The following is a 23,647-nucleotide window of genomic DNA, read 5'->3' as shown; positions in this document are numbered from 1 at the left end:
GGTGTGCATGCCACAGTCTATGTGTAGAGATCAGAGGGCAACTTTTAGGACTTAGCTCTCTTATTCTGAATTTACATGAGTTTTAGGGGTTGAACTCAGTCACTAGGCTCACATAGCAAGTGCTTTTACCCACTGGGCATCTCACCAAAGTTTATTCTGATTTGAAAAAGCATTGATTGATCCACTGATGTCTTCTGTACTTCCTCTTATAGTAATTTTGTTCTCTAGAAGTCAAGACATAGGTATGGTTTGTATTAAAAAGCCAATAAGTACTTTTTGCTTTTTTTATGGGGAGATGTATGTTTGTTTCACAGCACAATCAATTTTATTTTGTACTTTAATGTCGTTCGCTTAGGTTTAGACCTTTTGATCTATTTCACAGTGTAAAATCATCATCTAGTGTATGGTGACCACATTCAAAAGCCTCGGCTCTGTCCTCACAGGAATGCTTTCATCTGTCTGTCTCTAGTGCTTTGAAACTGTGCCATCCTCTTAGAGTAATGAGTTGTAACCACTGCTGCAGCATGCACTTCCCTTTAGTTGTTTTCCTCCTAAACTTGAACTGTAAGCAGATACTTTTTATAATTTTATAAAATATTTTTCACATGTGCATCACAACTAACAGGGTTCAATGAGCCCTGTCCTTCAAAACATCACCTCTTCAAGAGAACTTTAGAACTCTTCCTTCAGAATTATTTTCAAAGCCAGTCACTCATGGTAGGAAATTTATTACCTGCTGGCTGATTCCTGAACCTTCCACAATTTGTCTTTTCATTCCCCTTGATTCCATGCTCTTCTCATTCCCTGACTTCTGAGTAGCTCAGACTCAGTCAGTGGTCCTAGATCCTCAGAAGAGGCACCAGTGGGCTAGGTTACCAGATACTCTACCCTAAAGCTAGTAGACATGAGAAGGAAGTTTGTAAGCTGGATAAATCCTGTCTACTCAGAGTCTAACGTAATGAATAAAAGCCATAGGCAAGAATGTAAAAAATGCTTTTTTTACTTCATGTGGGCTTTGAAATATTGAGAATGATAAAATTCCTATTGCATCTAGGAAGAATATTATTCTGCAGAAAATACTTAATCCTGAGATTCAGAAATGTTCACCTGGGTGCCAATTTCAGCACTACCATAATCAGCAGTGTGACCTAGGGCAAGTCACCTCACAGGTTTTGACTTTCAAGGTTCTGTGCCTGTAAATAATAGTTAACTCTGTGCCAATTGTGACTCTAAGTGCTTCATAGTAAGATATTAACACTTAATTCTTAACAATCCCATGAGGCTGTATTGTCTGCATTTTATAGCTGAAAAACAGGGAAGGAACAGGTAATTTAAAAAAAAATACAGTAAAGGAAGTTTGAGGCCATGCAGCCTGACTGTAGTGTAGCCCCACATTTACAACCACATATTTTGTCCCCTCAACTCCTGTGCTGTCCTAGGAAAATGATGCTTATTTGGTGCCCAAGGCCCATTTCTCTTCTAATAATTCAGTTAAAGAAATGAGAATTATGAAAGAAGTTAATGTTTTGTTTGTTTTTCAATGCAGATTCTCTTTAAGTAGTCCAAACTGTCCTTAAAATCACAATATTCGGCCTGGAGAGATGACTCCCTGGTTAAGAGCACTTGCTGCTCCTCCATAGGACTGTGCGTTCAGTTTCCAGCACCCACATAGTGGCTCACAACCATCTGTAACTCTAGTTTAGGGGATCCGATACCCTCTTCTGGCCTCATGAGCACCAGCACACATGGTACACAGACATACATGCAGACAAACACTCATACACATAAAAACAAATACATCCTATGGGAGAGAGAGAGACAGGGAGGGAGGGAGGGAGGGAGGGAGGGAGGGAAAGAGAGAGAGAGAGAGCACAATCCTCCTGCCTCATCACCTCTCTCTGACGTGCGCATTCATGCCTTGCCATCAGTTAATTTTAACTGAACTGCTTCAGAATGGCAGCATGAAGCTTTACTCCTCTGTGACCTTTACTCTCACCTGCTTCCTGGTGGCCGAGAGGGGGTCAGGCTTGTACTCTTGGAGCTGGGAGCTGTGGAGTTGCAGTCTCCAGACCTCTTGGTCTTTCTCCAGCATGAATTAAGGATAATAAATTGGAGCAGTTTTACAGGTGCAGTAATGAAAGCTTATTTACAAGACTGCCACAAATCCAGCTTTTCCGAGTTGGCAGCATAATTCAAGCAGTCACTGTAAACATTCCTGCAGCTCAGTGGTTCCTTCCCAATTTTGGTAATCACCTCCACTGGGGTAATGGTCCAAAGTAAGCTTTATGTTTTTAAATCTATTCTGACTTTACAATTGCAACTCTAATTTTCTAGGCTAAAATTGTTTTGAACAAATTAAGATAGGCTTGTGAGAAATTCTTGTTCTGCTTTTTTAGAGGCAACTTTTTTGATTCTAAAAAGTCTGATGGTCTTTGTGTTTCAGACTATGCGGTCCTCCAATCCCTTCATAGCTACTTAAGGTAGTATGTTGACTGGAACTCTAATTCCTCCTCTGAGCTGCCTCCTCCCATCCTACTCCAACACAGTGTGCCACGCTCTTGTTTTAGCTTTTACTTACTTGTTTTTCATTTCCCTTAGATGAAAGCTGCCAATCAAAGACTGTAGACCAGTTTTCTCTTCATTTCATCTCTCATAGTGTCTTTCATGCTAAACTATTTGCATCTACTCATTGCTCACTAGATTTTGTGAGTTTTGTCTGATAAATTACCCACTAATAATAGAAAATGAATCACTCTTGTATAGAAAATTCTAAATCACCATGTTTTCCTAACCAAGAAGCTATCAGAACTAAGCTGCTGCCACCATTTAGTGTACTGGCCTAGGCTTTGTGAATACAAACATTTATTTTCTATTTATGTTGTTGTATATGTGTTGAGGAGAGGGGTCCTAGTCCATATGCATGTGTGTGCATATGAGCATAGAGGTCAGAGGTCAACCTCAGGTTCATTCTTCAGGTACTATTCACTTTGGTTTTTTGAGACAAGATCTCTGATTGGCCTGGAGCTCATGGAGTAAGCTAGGTTGATTGGCCAAGTAGCATCCAGATTCCTCCTGTCTCTATCTACCCAATGTAGGCAAGCTTCACCAAGCCTGTTTCCTTATGTGTGCTTTAAGGATCAAACTCAGTGTGAATACTTTACTAACTGATCTATCTCCTAGTTCTCTTATATTTAAAATGTAATTTATCTTTTTTGTAACTTAGATATTTTATGTTTCTTTTAATCTTTTTCTAATTTATAAAACAGTGATATTTCTATCTAGGCATGGAAGTTAAGAAATTCTTATTCTATATGTTTTCTGTCAGTTACTTTACTGTTCAGATCTGTAATGTTCTTACCTAGAAAAGACAAGCTACAGACTGTTTCATATCCAGATTATATTTTGAAATATAAAGGTCATTTTAAATTATCAACTACATTAAAAATTAAATTTGGTATTGTTTAATGAAAACCAGAACTTCCCTCCCCTGAGATCACCCTGCCATTTTCCGTTTACCTATCTTCATCCTGGCAACATTATACCCTTACATACTTCCATGTGTAAAAAATAGTTTCCAGTAGACAGGATAATACAATTATAGCATGATTTGTACAAAAAACATAAAAATCATCCTTAACCAAAGAAGGCAGTCACATTGAATTTAAAAGCATAATTCTAATTATAGCCCAGTCAGAAATTCTTACTTTCATCTCAGAGATATCATCCACAATAGGAGCAAATCTTTTGTTTTGTTTTGTATTGTTTGAGACAGGGTTTCTCTGGGTAGCTCCAGCTGTCCTGGAACTCGCTCTGTAGAACAGGCTGGCCTCAAACTCACAGAGTTTGCATCCCCAAGTACTGGGATTAAAGGCATGGGCCACCACCTCCTAGCTATAATAAATCATTTGTAAGAATATGTTTCTGTTTATGTGTGTCCTTGTGAAGTGTATGGTTATATGAATGTATGTGCAGTTGCCCACAGAGGTCAGAGGCATTGGATTGTCCTGGAGCTAGATTTATAGGGAGTTGTAAGCTGTCCCACATGGATGCTGGGAATCAAACTCAGGTCCTCTGTAAAAGCATGTGTCCCCTTAACAGCTGAGCTATCTCTCAAGCTTCATGAAATTTTGTGTTTGCTAGCTATCAAGTTTCTATTAGTAAAAGTATTTTGTAAAAGATATTAAATACTTAAAAAGAAAAATTAATAAAGACCAATCATTTAAATTTATTAAAAAAATATCCAACTGTTGCGATCTAAGCTTATTTTTCCTGTAACTCTTTTATGATAGGTGCTAAAAAATAATGACAACACTGAAGAACACGTTTTGGAAACTGAAAATAAAAAGCTAGTAGAGGACAAGGAGAGACTGAAAACTGAGCTGAAGAAGGCTTCCGATGGTAACTTTGCATGCGTGTGTAAACGGGAAGGACAGACTAGCAGATAGTTTATGCTGTTGCGTATATCCCATTGGTTTACTTTAAACAAAACCAAATGCCCTCTGGCCAAGCACTGAGGATGACTTACCTATAAATTTCTGTTCAAATATGAGATTGAAACATTGTGCCAAGAGAAACATGTTCTGTTATGCCGAAAAACATGTAGGTGTTTCAGATTTGTGTTGTAAATACAAATGTTCTTGCCTCAGCAAAAGAGCTATGCTTGAAAACTTTTCTATAAACATATTTTTGTAAAACGAGTCACATTCTTCTGTCATTGTGTATTACCTCTTAGAAGTAATCACAAGGAGACAGCCTTGATAGAGTAACACATTGATTATTTAACCCTAATATTTCCAACACACTAAACTTACATTTAAAAAAAAAAATTGAGAAAGACAGAAGGTAAGCATTCTGGGATATCAGTTGAGAAATTGCACTGTAGGTTCAAATTGAGGCATCCTAAATCTGAGTCCATGAAGGCAACTGTTACTGCACTAAAGAGTTCTAATTGTTCTTAGTTACTCATGGTACAGTAAATACATTGTCGTTGTAACAGCCTGTTGTGTATAGCTTGCCCCCCTACAATGTGTCTGCATGAGGAGGCAGATAGAGCTTGATGTTGGCCAGAAACAAGGAAACCGGACACGTACTCATGGTTAAGACTGTTGATTAAGGTGATGATGTGCATAGGCCGTCTCCAATTTCAAATCTCGTCTACTACTTTAGGTTGAAGGTAAATAGGATTCAATGACTAAATCAAGACCTAGTTGAGAGCATTGAGAGTTTAGTTTCCTTTACGTTGTTCTCAGCATAATAGACGTTCTCTGAAATATTACTTGCTATTGTTAAAAATCTATTTATATTATTTGGACTGGATTTATTTCATGAAAGCATGTTTGAATTTTAATATTAAATTGAAATTCCAAAGATAAAAGCTAATTTTATATACAAAAACCTAGATGAGGATATTTCATGTGCTGTAAAATTCTTTAGTGACTGCACTATTTTTTTTTAATTTTTTAAATTTTCAAATTTTTTCATATGTGTGGGTGTTTTCCCTGTATGTATGTCTGTGCCTGGTGCCCTCGGAGGCCAGAAGAGGGCATCAGATGCCCTGGAAATGGAATTGCAGTTATAAGCTTCCATGGGGGTGTTGTGAACTAAACCCTGGTTCTCTCAAAAAGCAGTTACTGCTCTGAACCACTGAGACATCTCATTAACTCCTAAAATTTCTTATTTAAATTTAAGCGAAAAAATAAAAGCAGCAAAGATAACTTAGAATTGGTGGATTAAAAATCCAAAATCCCCTTCTAAAGGAGGCTATTTTGGTATAGCTGTAAACTTGTCTTGTTATAATTTAATACTATTATATTTACCGTAATTCCAAAAGATTTAGATTATAGTTAAGAAAGTTTAACATTTATGTAAAAGTTAATAATTAATTAATAATAATAGTAGTCCCTATCCTCTGCAATGGTGATTTTTTTTAAAAGACTCATAAAATGTTGCTATTAATCCTTTTAGAGAATGTAAGGACGTATTTCAAAAGTACTTTTAATTAGTAAAAATAATGTTGCAAAATGTTTTTGTATCTGACAGGGATCTCTTATTTTGTAAGTAGGTAATATAACTTTTCTTAAAAAGTCAAACAAAGCTGGGTTTTAGCTCAGTTCGTACAGTGTTTGCCTAGGATGCACAAAACACTAACACTTCATAAACCAGGCATGATGTGAACATTGGTGCGAAAAGGATCTTATCTACAGACTGGGTTTCAGACCAGCCTTGCCAGCATAAAACTGTCTCAAAAACATAAGAAGAAGAATTTCAGTCCCAATAAAGTGCTTGTCAAGCAAGGAGGGCCCGAAGCTAGCTAAGCATAGTGACATACTTTAATCCCAGCATTTGGGATGCAGAAGCAGACAGATCTGTGAGTTTGAGACCATCCTGGTTTCTCATAGTGAGACAGGACCTACAGGCAGAGCTACATTGTGAGATTCTGTCTTGAAAACAAGCAAACAAGCAAAGACGAAGTCTGAGTTCAAGCCCTAGCAGCCCCGTGAAAGCCAGCATGGGGACAACCAACTGTAGTCGGAGCTCTGAGGAAGCAAAAACAGAAGGATCTTTGGGGGTGGCTGGCTTAAGCTAGTCTTTGTTTGATCAGTCAGCACCCAGTGTTGACCTCCGGGTTCCATATGCACACAGCATAAATAAATGTAAAATGACAAGAAGATCTGCTCAGTGGTAAAAGTATTTGCTGCACCACTCACTACCTGAGATGGAGCCCCAAGACCACCCTCAGCCTGTCCTCTCCTCTCTCTCTCTCTCTCTCTCTCTCTCTCTCTCTCTCTCTCTCCCTCCCTCCCTCCTCCCTCCCTCTCCCTCTCCCTCCCTCTCTCTCTCTCACACACATACAAACATTTAAATGAATGTATGAATGAATTGTAATGTTTTCCATCCTTTTACCTCCACATCTTTGTTTGCAGGCATTGTCACACACACATTCTCTCTCTCTCTCTCTCTCTCTCTCTCTCTCCCTCCCTCCCTCTCTCCCTCCCTCTCTCTCTCTCACACACACAAACATTTAAATGAATGAATGAATAAATTGTAATGTTTTCCATCCTTTTACCTCCACATCTTTGTTTGCATGCATTCTCTCTCTCTCTCTCTCTCTCTCTCTCTCTCTCTCTCTCTCTCTGTCTCTGTCTCTCTCTCCCCTCTCTCTCACACACACATTTAAATAAATGAATAAATGAATGAATTAATTATAATGTTTTCCAAATATGATAATAGGCGATATTCTTACTCCTCTCCAAGCAATTTAGTTTCCTCTTTCTTTGACATTCAAAATTTACAATTTACATTTTACAGAATGAGGCTTGAGGGAGGCATAAGTGCTAAGGACATTCTCAGTCAGGTCAAAAGCCTCAAGAGAGATATTTAGTATATGAAATAAAAATTTAAAACAACTTGTAATTCTGAGATACTTTAAACTTTAGCTTCTTAATCCTGACGTAAAACCAAACTCAATATTGCTTCAGTATTTATTTAACAGAAAACTTGGGTGTTTGGAGAAAATGAACTCTTTATTAATATTGGCATTGTGTTTATAATCTGATAAGAAGATATACCTGTCCTGTGTTTGAAATGTAGATAGACCGTCTGGCTACTTTCAAAGGGAGTCAGTGTTGAAATTAAAGCAGACTTTACCTGTTGGAGTGTGTCCTGTTTGGTTTCTGCAAGATGTGTAATATTTTATGAACACATTGAATTAACATGGAGTACTTTTCTAAGTAACGTTCTTAGTGACCTTGAGAAGCTCAAAAGCTCTGTTTCTAGAGATGTTTCTTTGGCTTTTTCCTTGACTTATACCAGACAAATGCATATAGACAAGACTAAGAAACTGTATCAGCTGATAAACTTTTATATGATTTTAACAGTACAGTGTTCAACACACAAATGCATCAAATACTCATTTAAATATTGCTAAAAATTGAGGATATTAAGATGCTTAAGAACTTTTCAGAATGATCTTCTAATCATTCTGGTGTTTTATAGGATATTTCCCAAAGGAATTTTCTTTTATGCTTCTCTAATCCATCTTAAGAAATTTCTCCAAAGTTTATTAGAGAAAATAAATTATCAAACATAAAGGTTTATTTAACCTAATTTTAGCACCAAAACAGAAAAGTAGTATTCTTTACTTTATTCTTACAGCTCTACCAGGGGCTGGAGAAACGACTCAGCAGTCAGGAGTACTCGTGTCTGGACTGGAGAGATGGCTTAGTGGTTAGGGGCACTTTTTGCGCTTCCAGAGAACCAGAATTGAATTGTAAACATCCCCACGGTGATCACATGTGTGTAATTCAGTTCCAAGGGACCCAATGCTCTTTTCTACTCTCCACAGGCTTCTGCATGCATATACATACACTCATGTACACACATAAAATAAATATTTTTAAAAGAACACTCTACTAATAATAGTAAATATTCCTATTTTTAATCCCTGGCTCAGATTTTGACCAGTTAGTAAGCTATCTCTGTGTTTCAGTACATTAATATCATCTCTGAGATCAGAAGAGAGCACATATATCCCAGAGCACCTAATTTATACTCAAGACTAACTAGTCAGGTGCAAGGATCTAGTCTTTCACTTTAATAATCCATTTAACAATAAGTCTGTTATCCCAGTGTGTTGAGTAATTGGGGAAGGGCATTGTTATGAAAAATCAGATCCTAAGCTGAAAGGAATTTATAAAACTCATAATAGAAATAAGCCTGTGTTGTAGAAAACCTGCTGTCCTAAAGATTAATAACTAAAGACCCTTCCAGAATAATTAGTAGTTGTCCCTACAGCCAAATCTTCCTCATGTTTCTTCTTACAGCTAGAGGAAATATCTACTACCCAAACACTGAATGCATTTAGGCCATGGCAAAGCTACATGGGACTTAACTAGAAGTGACAATACCTGTTCTTCTGCCTTTAAGAATATCTTTCTTATCCAGAGAAACCCTGTCTCAAAAACCAAACCAAAAGAACAGAATTACATTTGACATGCATTATTTAAAAGAAATCATTAGAGCCGCCAACCTGAGAGCAACGGTTCTCTAGCAGTGCATGGGGGAGGGTGGATCCCTGTAATCTGCCTCACAGGGATGGAGACAGCAGGATCTGAAGTTCATACAGCAGTCACCTTCAGCCTGGCAACTGGGGTCCGTCTCAGAGACAAACAAGAATTGAGGCACACTCCCTGATCCTTCTTGCTTCCCCTTTGCATTCCCCTTTTTATTTTTTTAATCAAATTTTACAAAATTTTCAAGACATGGCTTTGTGAGTCATTTAACATGAAGAATAATTAACACTTTTCTTTAAAAAATATACCCGTTGCCAGGCATGGTAGCGCTCACCTGAAATCCAGCACTGTAGTGGCTAAGAGCAAAAGAATCCTGAGTTAGAGGCACCCAGGTTATATAGTATGACCCTGATTCAGAAAGGAAAACATATACCTCGTAAGGGAAAAGCAAACGTCTAATGCCTTTTCTGAATAGAGCATGTATAACTGGAACAGAGACGAGTGTAAAGGACGGTTAGTGTAGGGACGGTTAGTTAAGTGCTGCAGCATGCAGTAAACACTAGTTTGGGGCCGGGGACAATACATTCGTGTACCCTTTCTAAAGTACTGTTAATTCAGCTGTCTTCCTGGGTTAGTGCTTCTCTATTACTTGCCATACCTTGAAAAAAACTAAAATTCCCTTTTATAGGCTGCCTTTACAACCTCAGAATATAGTTTTTAAATTCCCCTTTTCACCAGTAGTAAGTATACTATGGGAACCAGAGAATGAAATTGGTGTTTTTCAATAAAAACTGAAAATCAAAACCAAATGCAGAATTATAGGAAACTTTGTATAGCCAGACTTCTATATTCCTGCCTGAGTCTTAAGGATAATAAAAGCTTTTTATGCAAACTTAAATTATAGGATTCCAGGTCCTGCAGATAAACCATGTATCTTTCTAAAATTAAATTCTCAAAGTCTAATCTCTGGATACTTCTAGTAGTGAAATTATTATGGACATGAATCATGAGTTACACTATCTTTCCTTTTTTTTCTTAAGGTTTTTTTTTTTTTTTTTGAGACAGAATCTCACTTAAGTAGAGCTGCCATGTAACTCCTGATCTCCCACCTTAACCCTTGAAAGTCATGGGATTTATAGTTAGAACCATTATGCCTTGCAAACTTAGTTATCTAACTGACCCACTTGATATTAGCCTTTTAAAGTGATTAAAACCTATGGCCAATCCTTTCAGCTAGGCAACTACTGCATTTATTAACTATATTATCTCCATCGATGGATGGTTGATGTTATTATCAAACTATAAAATAAATCTTGCTTTATAAATTACTTCCTTAGAGCCTGGCAGTGGTGGCATGTGCCTCTAATCCTAGCACTAGGGAGGCAAAGACAGGTGGATCTCTGTGAGTTCAAAGCCAATCTGGTCTTAAAGAAGGATTACTTTATTAGACAATGTATAATGGTGATATGTTATTGTTTCCTTTCTTCATTCCCATTAAGTTCTATTTTCCTTTGCTGTGAGCTCTTTATTGTTCCCAAATAGCAAATAAAATTACCCATACCAAGGAAAAGCCTTGCTAATCACTACAGAGGGCGTCAGCAAGAGAAACCAGACTACTTAATGAAGATCCTTAAAACAATAGTTGTACTTCCTACTCTAAATGATACATGAGGAAGTCTACCCAAAAAAGCATGAATGGAGACAGCCAACTGCATCCTGAATAAAGAATTGTTCTAGGGGATAAGGCTGTAGTTAAGAAACCCAATTCTCTAAATGTTGATCAACTTAACTTGGCAGAAAAATGGGTCAAAATGACATTACTCTATTACTCTTTTGAGTGGAGCAAAGCATATGATTGGTAGAACTGTTGGTGGATCACCCCAAGAAGCAGTGAATTATGGAGAGAAAATGTTGGGTCCCCTACGGAGAAAAGAATGTCTTGATGTCTTGGTGTTCTTTTGTTACATTTACTAACTAGGGATGCATGTTTATTAAAGACCTTCATGGTAGATATTTTTATGATGAGTATATCACCTGATAGAAGACTTATTTTTATTGAAGATGGGGGTTACAGAAAGATAAAACTGGACTACTTGTCTAAAAATACTGAGGAAAGAGTTGGAAAAATGGCTCAGCTGTTAGGAGCACTGCAGCTCTACCAGAGTCCCCGAGTTCAGCTCCCAGCACCCACATGGCAGCTCACAACTGTCTGTAGCTCCACTTGCACAGGCTCCAACTCCCTCACACAGACGTACATGCCATACATGCAGGAAAACACCAATACACATAAAATAAAATAAATAAATCATTTTAAAAGTTAAAAAATGCTTGGAAAAATACACCAAATGTTCATACATAACAGTTACCTCCAGTATGTACAAATAGATGGCCCCTTTGAGCTTAACTTATTTTCTATAGCAACTTACTTATATTCAGTAAAAACTTAATAGTTTTATGGGTATTTTCATTTTTTATTTTTCAAAGGTCCTCCAAGACAGCCAATTTTGGCTTAGAATATTTGAACAATTGACTCAATATCTAACTTCACCTAGAAAGTAGATTTTCACTAATAGAAAGTTGTTTAACCTTGGAAATCTGTGAGAAAGCACAGAGTAATCTTGATCAAGTTGGTAAATCTTTTAGAAAAGTTTCCTCTCCTATAAAGTAGGTAAGAGACTAGAGTATCCATCTGTGAGGTAGTTCCTAACAATGTAATGGAGTAAGCTCGACTGTGGGAATGAGCTCCATTGTTGTCCTTTTGACCTTCAAATACATGTTTTTCATGAGAGAAACCTTTACAGTGACTTCCCTTTCTCCAAATCTTAAATTCATCAGGTGGTTAATTGAATAATATTCTTGACTTCAAAAAGATGTTTCCAGCAGTCATTAGGGCAGGACCTGGCATGTTTGATCCATCTCTTAACTCTCAGACCTTAAATGTCGAACTCTCTTGGGTGGAACGCTGGAAGAAAAGGACATGTGTAAAATGACTTCACATTACTGTACGGCCGCTCATGTAGACCATCTGCTGAACCCATTGGTATGGAATGATAAAAGTTCATGACAGCAGAATTGATTTGAAAAAATAATCACCGGTTCTTTTTATTATCCTATTAGGAAAATAAAAATGAGAGTAGATCTATCCAGCTCTTAAGAGTGTTGCTTTTTTTAAATAGCAAGTATAACCTAAGGCATGAGTCTAAACATGTCACCTAGCACATCTGCATAGTTTTGGTACTAGTTTTAATTGTCTTTTTTATAACTTTATAATTTATCCAACTTTTGCATATATACAAAGTTAAATATTAATTAGTAGTAGAAGCTTACAAGAAAGACATCAGTCTTGTGAAGCTCTTTTCACCAGAAGCAAGACCATTCCATTTATTAATTATTTGGGAAGGAATAGGAGGTGTGGTCTTGTGGTAGGAGGTGTGTCACTGGGGGAGGGTGGTCTTTAAGGTTTTAAAAGATTTACTCTATCCCACTGTGCTCTCCTTGAGCCCTTCATGGATTGAAATGTGAGCCACCAGGCTCTGCTCTGCCATTCTGGACTCTAACCCTCAGAACCTGTAAGCCCAGTAAAACACTTTCTTTTGTAAGTAACGTTGGTCATGGTGTTTTATCACATCAATAGAAAAGACAGAAGTGGAGCACAATAGAGGGGATGATTGATTCTTATTGATACTGCTGAGGGAGCCTTGACAGGAAAGAGTATCATTTCACCTGAGCCATCAGGGTGGGTAGGAAGGATTTGAGAGGCAGAAATGAGCTAGGAATAGCTTCCCCCAGCTTCAAGAGTGTAAATGAATAAAATGAAAGGCCTTATGACCAAGCTATGGTCTGTGTCTGAGCAGGAATGATGAGGCTGGGAAGAAAAGTGGTCTTCTTTGCTTAGTAACTACACCAAAGTTATTGTTTGTTTGTTTGTTTGTTTGTTTTTGAGACAGAGTTTCTCTGTGTAGCCCTGGCTGTCTTTGAATTCACTGTGTAGACCAGGCTGGCCTTGAATTCAGAGAGCCACCCTTCTCTGCCTCCTGAATGCATGCATCACCACTACCTGCCCCAAAATTACTTTTACTACTTAGCAACTTAGGATTATTTACTGATGTTTCTTTCACATATGGTACACAGTGGAGCTTATTTTATTTAAACATTTGAAAGCCTACCTATTAATTTCCTAACCCATACTATGGGCCTCATTCATTTACTCCACTCCTAGAATGTAAGGACATTTAGATGCATGCCGAGAAACAAATTTTGTTTGTTTGTTTTTTCAGTCTTCACATGAAAGAATTAAATTATTTTTGTTTATTAAGGTTTGCTCTGTAGCATATTTTTTATGTAGCTCTGTCTCTGTCTCAAAAACATCTAGCTCTTCTTGCCAAGGAAGCAGTTTGCTAAAGTATGTCCAGTTCAACCTCTCTGCCATTAGTTAGGCTTCTCACATTGCTATTAAGAATGGGGATTTTTTGTTGTTGCTGGTGGTGGCCATTTTGTTTGCTCAACCATGGTTATGCCTCTGCACTATTTAAAACCCTCTGTTGGCTCCCTCATCACCTAGGTGGCAAGAAGTTCAAGCTGTGCACTGTGGTGCACAGTGATCTGACACCAGCACATCTCAGTCTCAGCAGCTTTAAGTTTTGTACTCCTCTGTTGTTATCATAGCTGTGCTTACAACAGTGGCAGCTCATTAGTTTCCCTCTGCTCAGTTTTGCATGTCTACCTGCCTAGAACCCTGTTCCTTTACTCCTCTAAATGCAAGCATACACTACTTGTTGCTCATCCTTCTGCCCCAAAGTTGCTACTTCTAGGAAGCTTCTCCTGAAGTCTCTCCCTTTAAACATGATAGAGTAGCTTCCTTCCATATCGGCCATTCCTGCCCAGTTACTAAGGGTACACTCCAGAGACATTACTGAGTCTATTTATTCCTTTGTTTGTTCGCATGTATATCTGTGCTCTGCAAGCATGCCTGATGGCCCTAGAGGCCAGAATAGGGTATCGGATCATTTGGCTGCTGAAAATTGAACCAGGGACAGTACTCTTATTACAGAGACATCTCTTGTTTTTTTTTTTAAAGGAATTCATTATAGGCTTAGAAGTTAGACCTTTGGAAGTAAGAAACAAACAGAACTCTAGCAGGAGTGAGTACCAAGAAAAGCTGTGAAAAATCCCTGAGGATTGTTGTGTAGGGGTCAGTAAGGGTTTTTTCCTTTTAAACTGGAGGAATGGGGAAGAGCTGGTTAGTCCAGTTGCCCCAGCTCTGAGGTGTCTTTGTATCACCCCATCCAGGTGTCTGGACTGAAGATTCGATTGCATCTTCACATAGCTTCCAGGCAGCTGGAAAAGTGTAAATGTTTATTCTGGAAATAAGTTCAATATCTAGCAAGTTACTCCTCTGGCTGCCCATCCCCACCCATCTCCCCCCAGGCTCCCTTCAACTCTTTTTTCTCTTAAGGAGAATCCTGGGGGATTTTCTTGATGTCCATTGTTTTAATAATCTATGCCTTGGAGTACATAAAATAGATAGATAACCTCTTCTTCATTTGTAATAACATTCAAAACTTCAGAAAACATGACACATCTTTTTATTTAAAAATTCATTTATTTCAGGCTGGGCAGTAGTACACATGCCTTTAATCCCAGCACATGGGAGATAGAGGCACATGGATCTCTGTGAGTTAAAGCTGGGCCTAATCTACAGAGAGAATTCCAGGACAGCACAGAGAAACCTTGTCTTGATGTCCCCACCCCAAAATTAAGTCATTTCATTAAAGAAATTTAGATCATTATGACTTCAGTTCTCAGTTACTTAGTACTTACAGCCTAGTGACTTCTAGCCACTCCTGTATATAACATAGTGGTTAATGATACTTGCTGCCAAGGCTGAGGACTTGAGTTCAATCCCTAGGATGCACATGGTAGGTGGGTGGGTATGGGCATGTGTATGAGCGAATTTGTGTATGCTAGAAAACAAGTATTTCTTTCACATACATACATTCATACATACATACATTGATAGAAGAAAAACAAAACAGCAACTTAGATATATTGCCTCAATCCTCCTAGACCAATAATGTTTTTCATATATATACTGTTTCCAAAGTGATACAGCTTAAAAGAAGCAAATTCACATGTCAGATGGAACATCTACATAAGCCCTTAGCTGCAGATATATCCCAGATGATGGAGAGCATCCAAAATACAGTATTGTCATTTGTGTTTACCAGAGGTAAAGAAGTTGGGAACTATCCAAGAGGCCTCCAGACAGTAATAGCCTTCCCTAATTAGAGTGAATTTGATATGGAGTAATTATCAGGGCTGTTGATGTCCACTGAGATGCAAAGTAAGAAATGTATTGCTATCTTGACTTGATCAGTACAAGGAAACTCTTTGCCTATTGTTTTAAATGCACGTCAGCAATAAGCAGAAGGAGCTCCTGGATAGTCTGCGTGAGTGGTTCCTGAGAGTCTTTAGAATAGACAGGGCTTCAGAATGGCAATGCTAGCTATAGAAGAGGTATAGATTTTGAGTCAGGTTAATTTCATTGTCTTATATTTTTATTTCCAAGGGTTTTTTTTTATAATAAAGTTAATTAAAAACTTAAGAGAGTAAGGAACTGATGTGCCAATTTCTAAAATTCTAAATGACGTATTCATTAAGCATAAATCATTTTTAACATTAAAACTAGCTCTATTTAATACAACTCCTGACCAAATAATGAAGGGTGTCTAACTCCAGTTAGATGGTTAGGAGTGCCATGTTGGTGCTGGGAATTGAATAAAAATGAGAACATATTCTGCCGTTTATTTATTTACCAAGTAATACCATATTGAACTTGCAAAAACCAGTCTTTAATATTTAATTTAGAGTTATGGATCCAATAAATGGAAATTATATATAAAGCTGGAGGTCCTTTAACAGCAAGCACTTTACCAACTCTATAGTTCCTAGAAATAGACCTTTTGATGACCATTTTATAATGCCTGAGTGGTGCTGCCCTACGTTAGGGAAGCTTATGACGGGCCTGGATCATGTGCCAGCAAATAAAGAGGTGCCTCTTGAAAAGAGCAAATGAATGAACGAACAAATGAGAAAAAAGGAAGAAAGAGAAAGGGAAAAAAGGGAAGGAAGGGAAGAAGGACAAAGGGAAGACAGAGGAAGGTGGGAGTGTGGTCATCGGATGTAGGAGCCTGAAGATTTCCCTGACCAAATCTAAGGAAATTTGAACCTCAATGATCAAGTTATTGAAAAGAAGAGGAAACTGAATTCTATTGATGATGCATGGATGACAAATACACGGTTCACACTCTGTGGGCTGTGATTACTTGCCAAATTGCAGTTATGAAGTATCAACAAAATAATTTTAAGGTTGGGGGTCGCTGCAACATGGACTCTACTAAAGGGTCCCAGCGTTAGGGAAATTGAAAACAGTTGCTTTAGATGGATGGGAAAGAAAAGAGTACAGTTCTAACTGAATAATAAAATGATAAAGTTAGAAAATGGCAACTGTCACAATGATTGCTTTAGGCAAGAATTATCAGTGGACAATAGAAGGAGGCAGCCAGACGTTTTGACAGGGAGCAGGATGTTTTCAGTCTAATTTATCTTCCCACATATTGCTACTCTGGTAATGGGAAAACAATAACAAAAAGGAAACGGCATAAAAAGGTAGATCTTTGGAAGTGGTTGTTCTGTAGATGCACTGGGAAGTATTAAACATCATTTTATCACATTCACGTGTATGGGAATGCGTGACCTGAATTCAGTCCCAGGGAAAGACCAGACAAACCCAAACGAACATAGTCTATTTAAAGTGGCCTGTGTTCTTTAAAGTGTCAGTATCACAAACGAGAAAGTTGGAGTGAGATAAAAGAACTAGTCTAGATTAGGGAAAGCTAAAGAAATGTGGAAATAGAATGTAAATGTGAACTACTACTGTACTTTAACTTAGAAGTAATAGACAAGATGACATAGGTGTTGACATAGTATAACTGCAGTCAATATCAAAATTTGGGCAACTACATTAAATGTACTGCGTCAATATTAAATTTCTTAAATGTAGTAATTACACTGTGGTCATGTTAGAAAATACACAATGAAGAAATAAAGAGAAAAAGACATGTTTTTGAAACTTACAAATGTGTGTGTGGAGAGTATGGCATTAACAGTGGGTGTTTGGGTGTATGGTGTATAGGAGTTCTCTACTTAAGTCTTGAATCTTTTCTAATTCTTTGAAATTACTTCAAAATAAAATTCTGTTGGATATTTTTAGCCCTTTTTAAGGCCCAAAATGATGTGATGACCATGAAGATTCAGTCGGAGAGACTTTCTAAAGAATATGACCGACTCCTGAAAGAACACTCAGAACTTCAGGTTGGTGACATGTATTTGTCTATGTAAAGTTTTTTGAAATAATTACTTAAGTAAACTTTTGGATTACATGCCCTTCACAAATGCAAACAATGTGTTTAATCCTGGCTTTATTAAATAACGAGAAAAGCCATATTTACCTGAAGGATAAAGATTGGGACATTACAGCCAAATGCAAGATAGCCATAATATAAAGAATTACTAACATGCTATTTTAAAAACATTCCACTTTAGTTTTGAAGAAAATAATTGAACTATAAAATAGAAGCATTAAAAAACTGGTTCTGGAAAAATTTGTATTTCACCATCAAGAGTGTTTGCCATATTTGTGCCAAAGAAAGACCAAAATTTGAAATTTCCTATTACATTACTCCAGTCTCCGTTTTGGTGTCTTGGGGAAAAGAACTATGGCATTCAAATGCCTGATTTACACCTCCAAAGATGATTTAAAGATGGGGGAGGGATCTTTGTTAGAGCAGCTATCAAATCTAAGCCATGGGTTTTCTTTCTCTGTTTCTAATTTAGCAAAAGTCAGTTCCAAACATTCATCCATAGATAGGTGTGTCTTTTTTCTCTTTAGTTGTGGATCACTGTCTTATGATTTTACTGCTGCTCTGATGAGACACCATGACCAAGGCAACTCTTAAAATGAGTATGCTGGTTCAAGCACACTCAAACCACCATGCTCACCAACCTGAACTTATTTCCCAGTCACCCTTTGTTTGAGGTGGGGCCAGGGAGGGTGCTGCCAGACATCAAATCCCAGACCTAGTGCATGATAGGTAAATGTTGTAGCCCTGAGCTTAAAGCCAGGTACACACTGAGGAAAAGTATAGGAAGAAATGATACTGAAACTGCCTTGGTGTGTAACAAATAAGTATTATACCCAAACACTCAGTCTAAATCAGTCTAAGTACTAGATTTATGGTCCTGACACAACATCATCCACCCAAGCGAATTCCCATCTTTCATCTGTAACATTGAAACAATAATAAAGTCTTGTTCACTGGAGTGTTGAGAACTAAATGAAATGCAGGGTACTTGGAACTTTTCCTAGCTGATACAAACAATCAGGAAACTTAGATAGCTGGTAGCTAAGCATGGTGGCACACACATTTAACCCAGCATTTAGGTATGCTTCAAAGAAAAGAAGGGGAGGGGAGGAGGGAAGGAGGGAGGGAGGGAGGGAAGGAGGGAGGGAGGGAGGGAGGGAAGGAAAGATTAGCAGCATACTATGTTCTGTAATTTCCTGACAGACTGGCTTAACCTCTATCAGCTACTCCCCCAGTCAAGTAGCCATCTAAAGCATGTATAGTATGGTTCCCATCCTGATCTGTAGTCTAGTCTCAGGACTCTAATGGCTAAATGTGTGCAGTCTAGAGTAGATGTTGACATTTGTAGAGATCCTGACATTGCTGACCCCCTCAAGGCATGACAAGAACTGCTCCGTAACATCCTCAGTATTCAGCTGGGAAGGAGAGAAGGATTTCTGAGGCCTCTTGTCTAAGTACACTTTACCCTCTTATCGTGAGGTGAGGGTATTTTCAACCATCGTATTTTTGCACACATTTTGAGAGGGAAGAGTTTTCAAGGTACCAGTAATGTTTAGTCCCTAAACTGAAAAAAAGGAAAACAAATAATATATCCTCAGTTTCTTGGTCCAGTGTCCACTGCTTAATGTGTCCATTGTGGTGCCACCTAACGGTAACGTCTTAACCCTGAAGAATATGAATCAGTTTGGAGATTTCTTCCAGTCTCCTCACTATCCCCAGAAAAAAATAAAGACTTTTAGTTTGGAGCTTCTCTGTTCATAGCAAATACATGAAGATCTTTTATAGGTACTTTCCACCCAAGAAGATAGTTGTTGTCCATGCTTCTTTGGAAAAGAACCACATCCTAGATGTACTAAGTGCCATGCTGTATTGATTAGAGCCTTATTTCATAACACATGTAAACCTTAATCTAATTAATACCTTCTGTATTGGGTTTTCTAAATACTACATGTTCTTGGTGCACTCTGGAGAAAGCACCTGGCTGGTGGTCTTGTATATGTGTCATGTTCACTCCTATGGCAACTCAGTACATTAAAATAGTTTACTGTCTCGTTTAGTGCACAAAGGTGTTAAGGATCAAAACTTTTTATGTGATTTGTTCTGAAGTTATTGAACTAGAAAGAGCAGTTAAAGCTGGGCATCAAAGTCATCTTTCTCAACAACCTCCTCGTTTGGTCACCCATCGAACTGTGTATTCTGGACCTGTTCTCTTTCTATCCATGCTCCATCCCATGGAGAACTGTACATTTCCAGACCCTTGCTTTCTGACTTCTGGGCAGGTTTGCCAGTGAGAGGCTTTAGTACAAAACTGAAAACAGAAGCATAGAAAGCCCCCCGATTTCTCCCGTCTTCTGCTTTAGATTTCTTTCCTGGCCTGCAGGCCCTCTCTCCCGGTCACAGTTCCAATGGGCACCTTCCACTTGCGGGTCCTCACCCAGTCAACCGCTCTCAAGCCTCTGCCCACGGCTAGAGTGGTGGCTCTGTGCTGTTGCTAGTGCTGTTTTCTGCCTACGTTCTCATTACCTGAAATAGTCTTCCTTAAATGGCCTTTAAAGGGTTAAATAGCTCCTGGACCCTCTGAATCATCTGACATCCAGATACCCTGCCTATGTCATCACTTAAATGAGAGATGGGATGGATACTTTAATGAGCATCAAACCAGATCCTATTTCAAGAAAGAACCTTAAATATTTTTAAATAAGAAAATCTTATAGCCGTAAGATACTTAGCTGATTTGTTCCTTTTTTTTTTCCTACCCACCCACCTGGCTCCATTGTCCACTATGAAAACCTAAGAAACATGCTGAAATTTAGATGTCATTTTATGGGCACTGGAGAAATGGCTCATTGGTTTAGAGCACTAAATGCTCTTCCGGAGGTCTGGGGTTCAATTCCCAGCACCTACATGGCAGCTCACAACTGTCTATAACTCCAATATCTGACACCCTCAACAGACGTACGTTCAGGCAAAACACAAATGCATATGATATAAAACTAATAATTAAAAATATGTCATTTTATAGATCCATCTTCTCACAAGTGACTCTAATAGTCATACTCTGACCAAGCAAAAGATAACAGAAAATCATTCTATATAATTGAGTTGAATTTAGCTTGTCCTCATATATTTTACTTTTCTGGTCAAATCAGTCTTAGTAATTTAATTATATCCTAAGATTCCCTGGGAAACCTTACTAATTTTCTTAATTTTATATAATTATGATAGTTTTGAATGAAACAAATATGAACAGTTGTTTAAATGTTAAAGAAACAAAGGTGGTAGAAAATCTGATTCCTTTTCCGTAATCAAATCTCATTTTGCAGCTTTTAAATCCATTTGGATTTCCCCAGCTGGGGACTCTCCCTGCTAACAGCACTAAATAAATATTAGAAATCAGTTCCTTCAAAACATGTAGTCTGCTTTTTTTTTCTTGGCCTGGCTGTAATCTAGAAAAGGAAAAAAATTAAAAATAAAACCCTGACTAGGGGGGCTGGGGAAAGCTCAGTGGTAGGAAAATTGGGTTCGGTCCCAGCTCCAAAAAAGAACCAAAAAAAAAAAAACAAAAACAAAAAAACAAAAAAAAAAAAACCCTGACTAGGTATTATTGTCAAACCATCAGCACTTGCTAATTTTTAAATTCATTCTGGAAATCACCCTTCACATAGGAAACTGCTCTGCGTACTGACTTAGTAACATCTCCATTAAAACCTTGACTTATATGTAAAGTGGTCAAATACGTATAAACAAGAAGTAATATGTTGCCATTCAGAATAGCTCCCCATCCTGATGGTTGCATAATGCTGTTATTTAAAAACATTGATACTCAGCCTACCACAGCCTACCACTCGGCAGTGGACTGTCTGTAGGAGCCAGTTCTGCAGCCCCACGCCATGAGGTCTCTTCCTTGATAGAAACATTTGCTTCCTTAATCCAGGTTCACTCCTATTTCATGTCCCACCAGTTTAAAGCTAAACCATGATCAGAAGAACAGTATGAGAAGCCAGTTCTGATTTGGGAAGGACTAAATGAAAAGGAGGTGGGAAGGACGGACAGAAAGAAGGATAAGGGGGAGGGAGAGCTGGCCATGTCAGTTGAATGATCTTTCCTTTTATTTTTTGTTGTATGGTGTTTTAAGTTTCAGACTTTCTCAACCCATATTTTCACATTTTAATTCTCTAATGACTAGCAAAATGCCATTTTTATAAGTCCTTGTATGTATGAACTTGCTTCTTAATCTGCTTTTTTTTCTTGCAGAACCGTTTAGAAAAAGAAAACAAGAAAGGCCTGTGAAGTAACTTTACAAAAGAAGATTGTGATATGCCTTGTCAAAATTCGGTTAAACAAAACAGCTTTTAGCTTCTGCAGACACACATAGGCTATAGAGTAGTGACATTACCAAAATATTTGAAAATGTTTCAGATATAAAATATGTATTTCAGCTCTTTTGGAAAATATAAGCATGTTAAATACCATATTTACATATTGCTAATAGCATTGGTATATGGTGGCTCTTTACCCATAAAAGGAAAAATTCATTTGCCAGCATTTACTTCCCAAATTAGATCTGAAGTTGCATGAAACCATTATTAGCTTTGAAAGCTTTGATGAGTTTTTAGTAATAAGCAGATGATGGTGGTGGTAAAAATGATGTGTTTGAAAATAGTACTCAGTATCAGAAACTGTGTTCACAGGGAAATAAGAATAAATAATCACAATTAGCCACTGTGCTGATAGAGAAGAGTCAGAGAAGAGTGGAAACTATGGCCTTAGGGCTTTTTAAGCCTAATGATTTTACCATTTACTCTACATACGACAGCAGCACTGTTGATAGTGTGTTTTGTGACTGCGCTTCTGTGCCTATTAGACTATTGATATTTGTTTAGTCATATCTAATCAGTAGTCTATCTTTTCAAGCTCATCTGCTAATAGAATGTATGCCATTTGCAAAACTGTCACGACACTGAGTTGAACCTATGTTGCACTGTGGAATTCTCCACTTACACAGCCTATTTATGACATCCAAAAGCAGTGTTTTTTATATTTGTGAAAGTTACTGGTTTTACTGGTATTACCTCAATATATATGCACTGGTATCATAAAATCTCTCTACTATGTTTCTATATTCTCAAAGTTAAATACCGGTTTTCATGCAAATATTCATGTAAAAGTAGTGATTGTAATAATATGATGTAGGTTATTTCATTGTTTAACTGTGAAAAGCCACTTGTCTTAAAATGCATACATATAAAAGAAAATGTAAAATAATAATTGGAGTTTTTATTCTCTAGTTTTTAATCTCTAATTTTAATGCCAATTCTATGTATATTTAATTGTTCTCATTGCAAAGTGGGTAAAATGAGTAATAGCTAATTGTATTGCAGATAAAAGTTAGGATTTAGTGCTAGAAGAAAGACATGAACAAGCCACTCCACAGGATAAAATATGGAGTTATAGCACACAGGATGACACCGCCGTAGGTAACAAGGAGAGAGAGTGCTGAACGAGGGGGAAACTGAGCACATGACGTCTCAAACCCTACACTTAGAATGTCAGCGTGAGAGGGACTTGGTAAATATAGAGACTGACCTACTCTGCAGAAATCAACTCTAATGTCAGAACAACAAATTAAAGAGAAAGTGCCCAGCCTTAGAGTTAGAACCCAGAGCTAATCCCAGCCTTACCACATGCATGTTTAGTCATGTGACTTGATTCCCTGGGTCTCCTTTTCCTCATTTCCAAGTTGAGACTATTAATAATTAGATAAGGTAACATGGTGCTCAAAGTTATCCTGCAGTACAGTATAGAAAAATCCTCTTTGACAAATTCATGGACTTGAAAGTTTCACCAAAAAAGCACTTTAAAGTTTACAGTTAGGGAATCTTAGACCTCAGTTCTCAATTTTATGGGTCTATAATTAGTTACCTCAAAAAATTGAGAAATTTTCCTGAGAATCAGAGTCAGGTTTAGGAGTTGAAAATGCCAGTATCCTAGTTCCCTGGATATTACTTATCTTAATTTACAAACTAGTTTAATTTGCTAACCCTTAAACAATGCCATATATGTATAATAAACTAATGACTTGACCACTGCGAGGCTTGGTTAAGGAGGAGGTTTTTAGTGTAGATAGGAGGGAGAGACCAGCCAGAGCATTCTAGAAGAGTCTAGAGCAGAGAGAGAGAACAGTAGACTGAATATGGCCCGCAGACTGGAACC

The 23,647-nt window shown here is 37.7% G+C and overlaps 1 protein-coding gene across 2 annotated transcripts in view; it reads left to right on the top strand.

Annotated features, from left to right (window-relative positions):
• The window catches only part of Bcap29 (B cell receptor associated protein 29), a 36,581-nt gene extending 13,860 nt beyond the window's left edge, over positions 1-22,721 (top strand). For both annotated transcript variants that reach the window (XM_032907617.1, XM_032907618.1), the window contains exons 6-8: positions 4,290-4,398; positions 17,284-17,384; positions 21,689-22,721. In XM_032907617.1, coding sequence (XP_032763508.1) covers positions 4,290-4,398; positions 17,284-17,384; positions 21,689-21,724 — 246 coding nt within the window. In that variant the 3' untranslated portion in view covers positions 21,725-22,721. The remainder of the gene's footprint in view (positions 1-4,289; positions 4,399-17,283; positions 17,385-21,688) is intronic.
• Positions 22,722-23,647: the final 926 nt, after the last annotated feature.

Source organism: Rattus rattus, chromosome 7, assembly GCF_011064425.1.
Source record: "Rattus rattus isolate New Zealand chromosome 7, Rrattus_CSIRO_v1, whole genome shotgun sequence".
NCBI classification, from domain to species: domain Eukaryota; kingdom Metazoa; phylum Chordata; class Mammalia; order Rodentia; family Muridae; genus Rattus; species Rattus rattus.
This window is presented reverse-complemented; position numbering and strand designations above follow the sequence as displayed.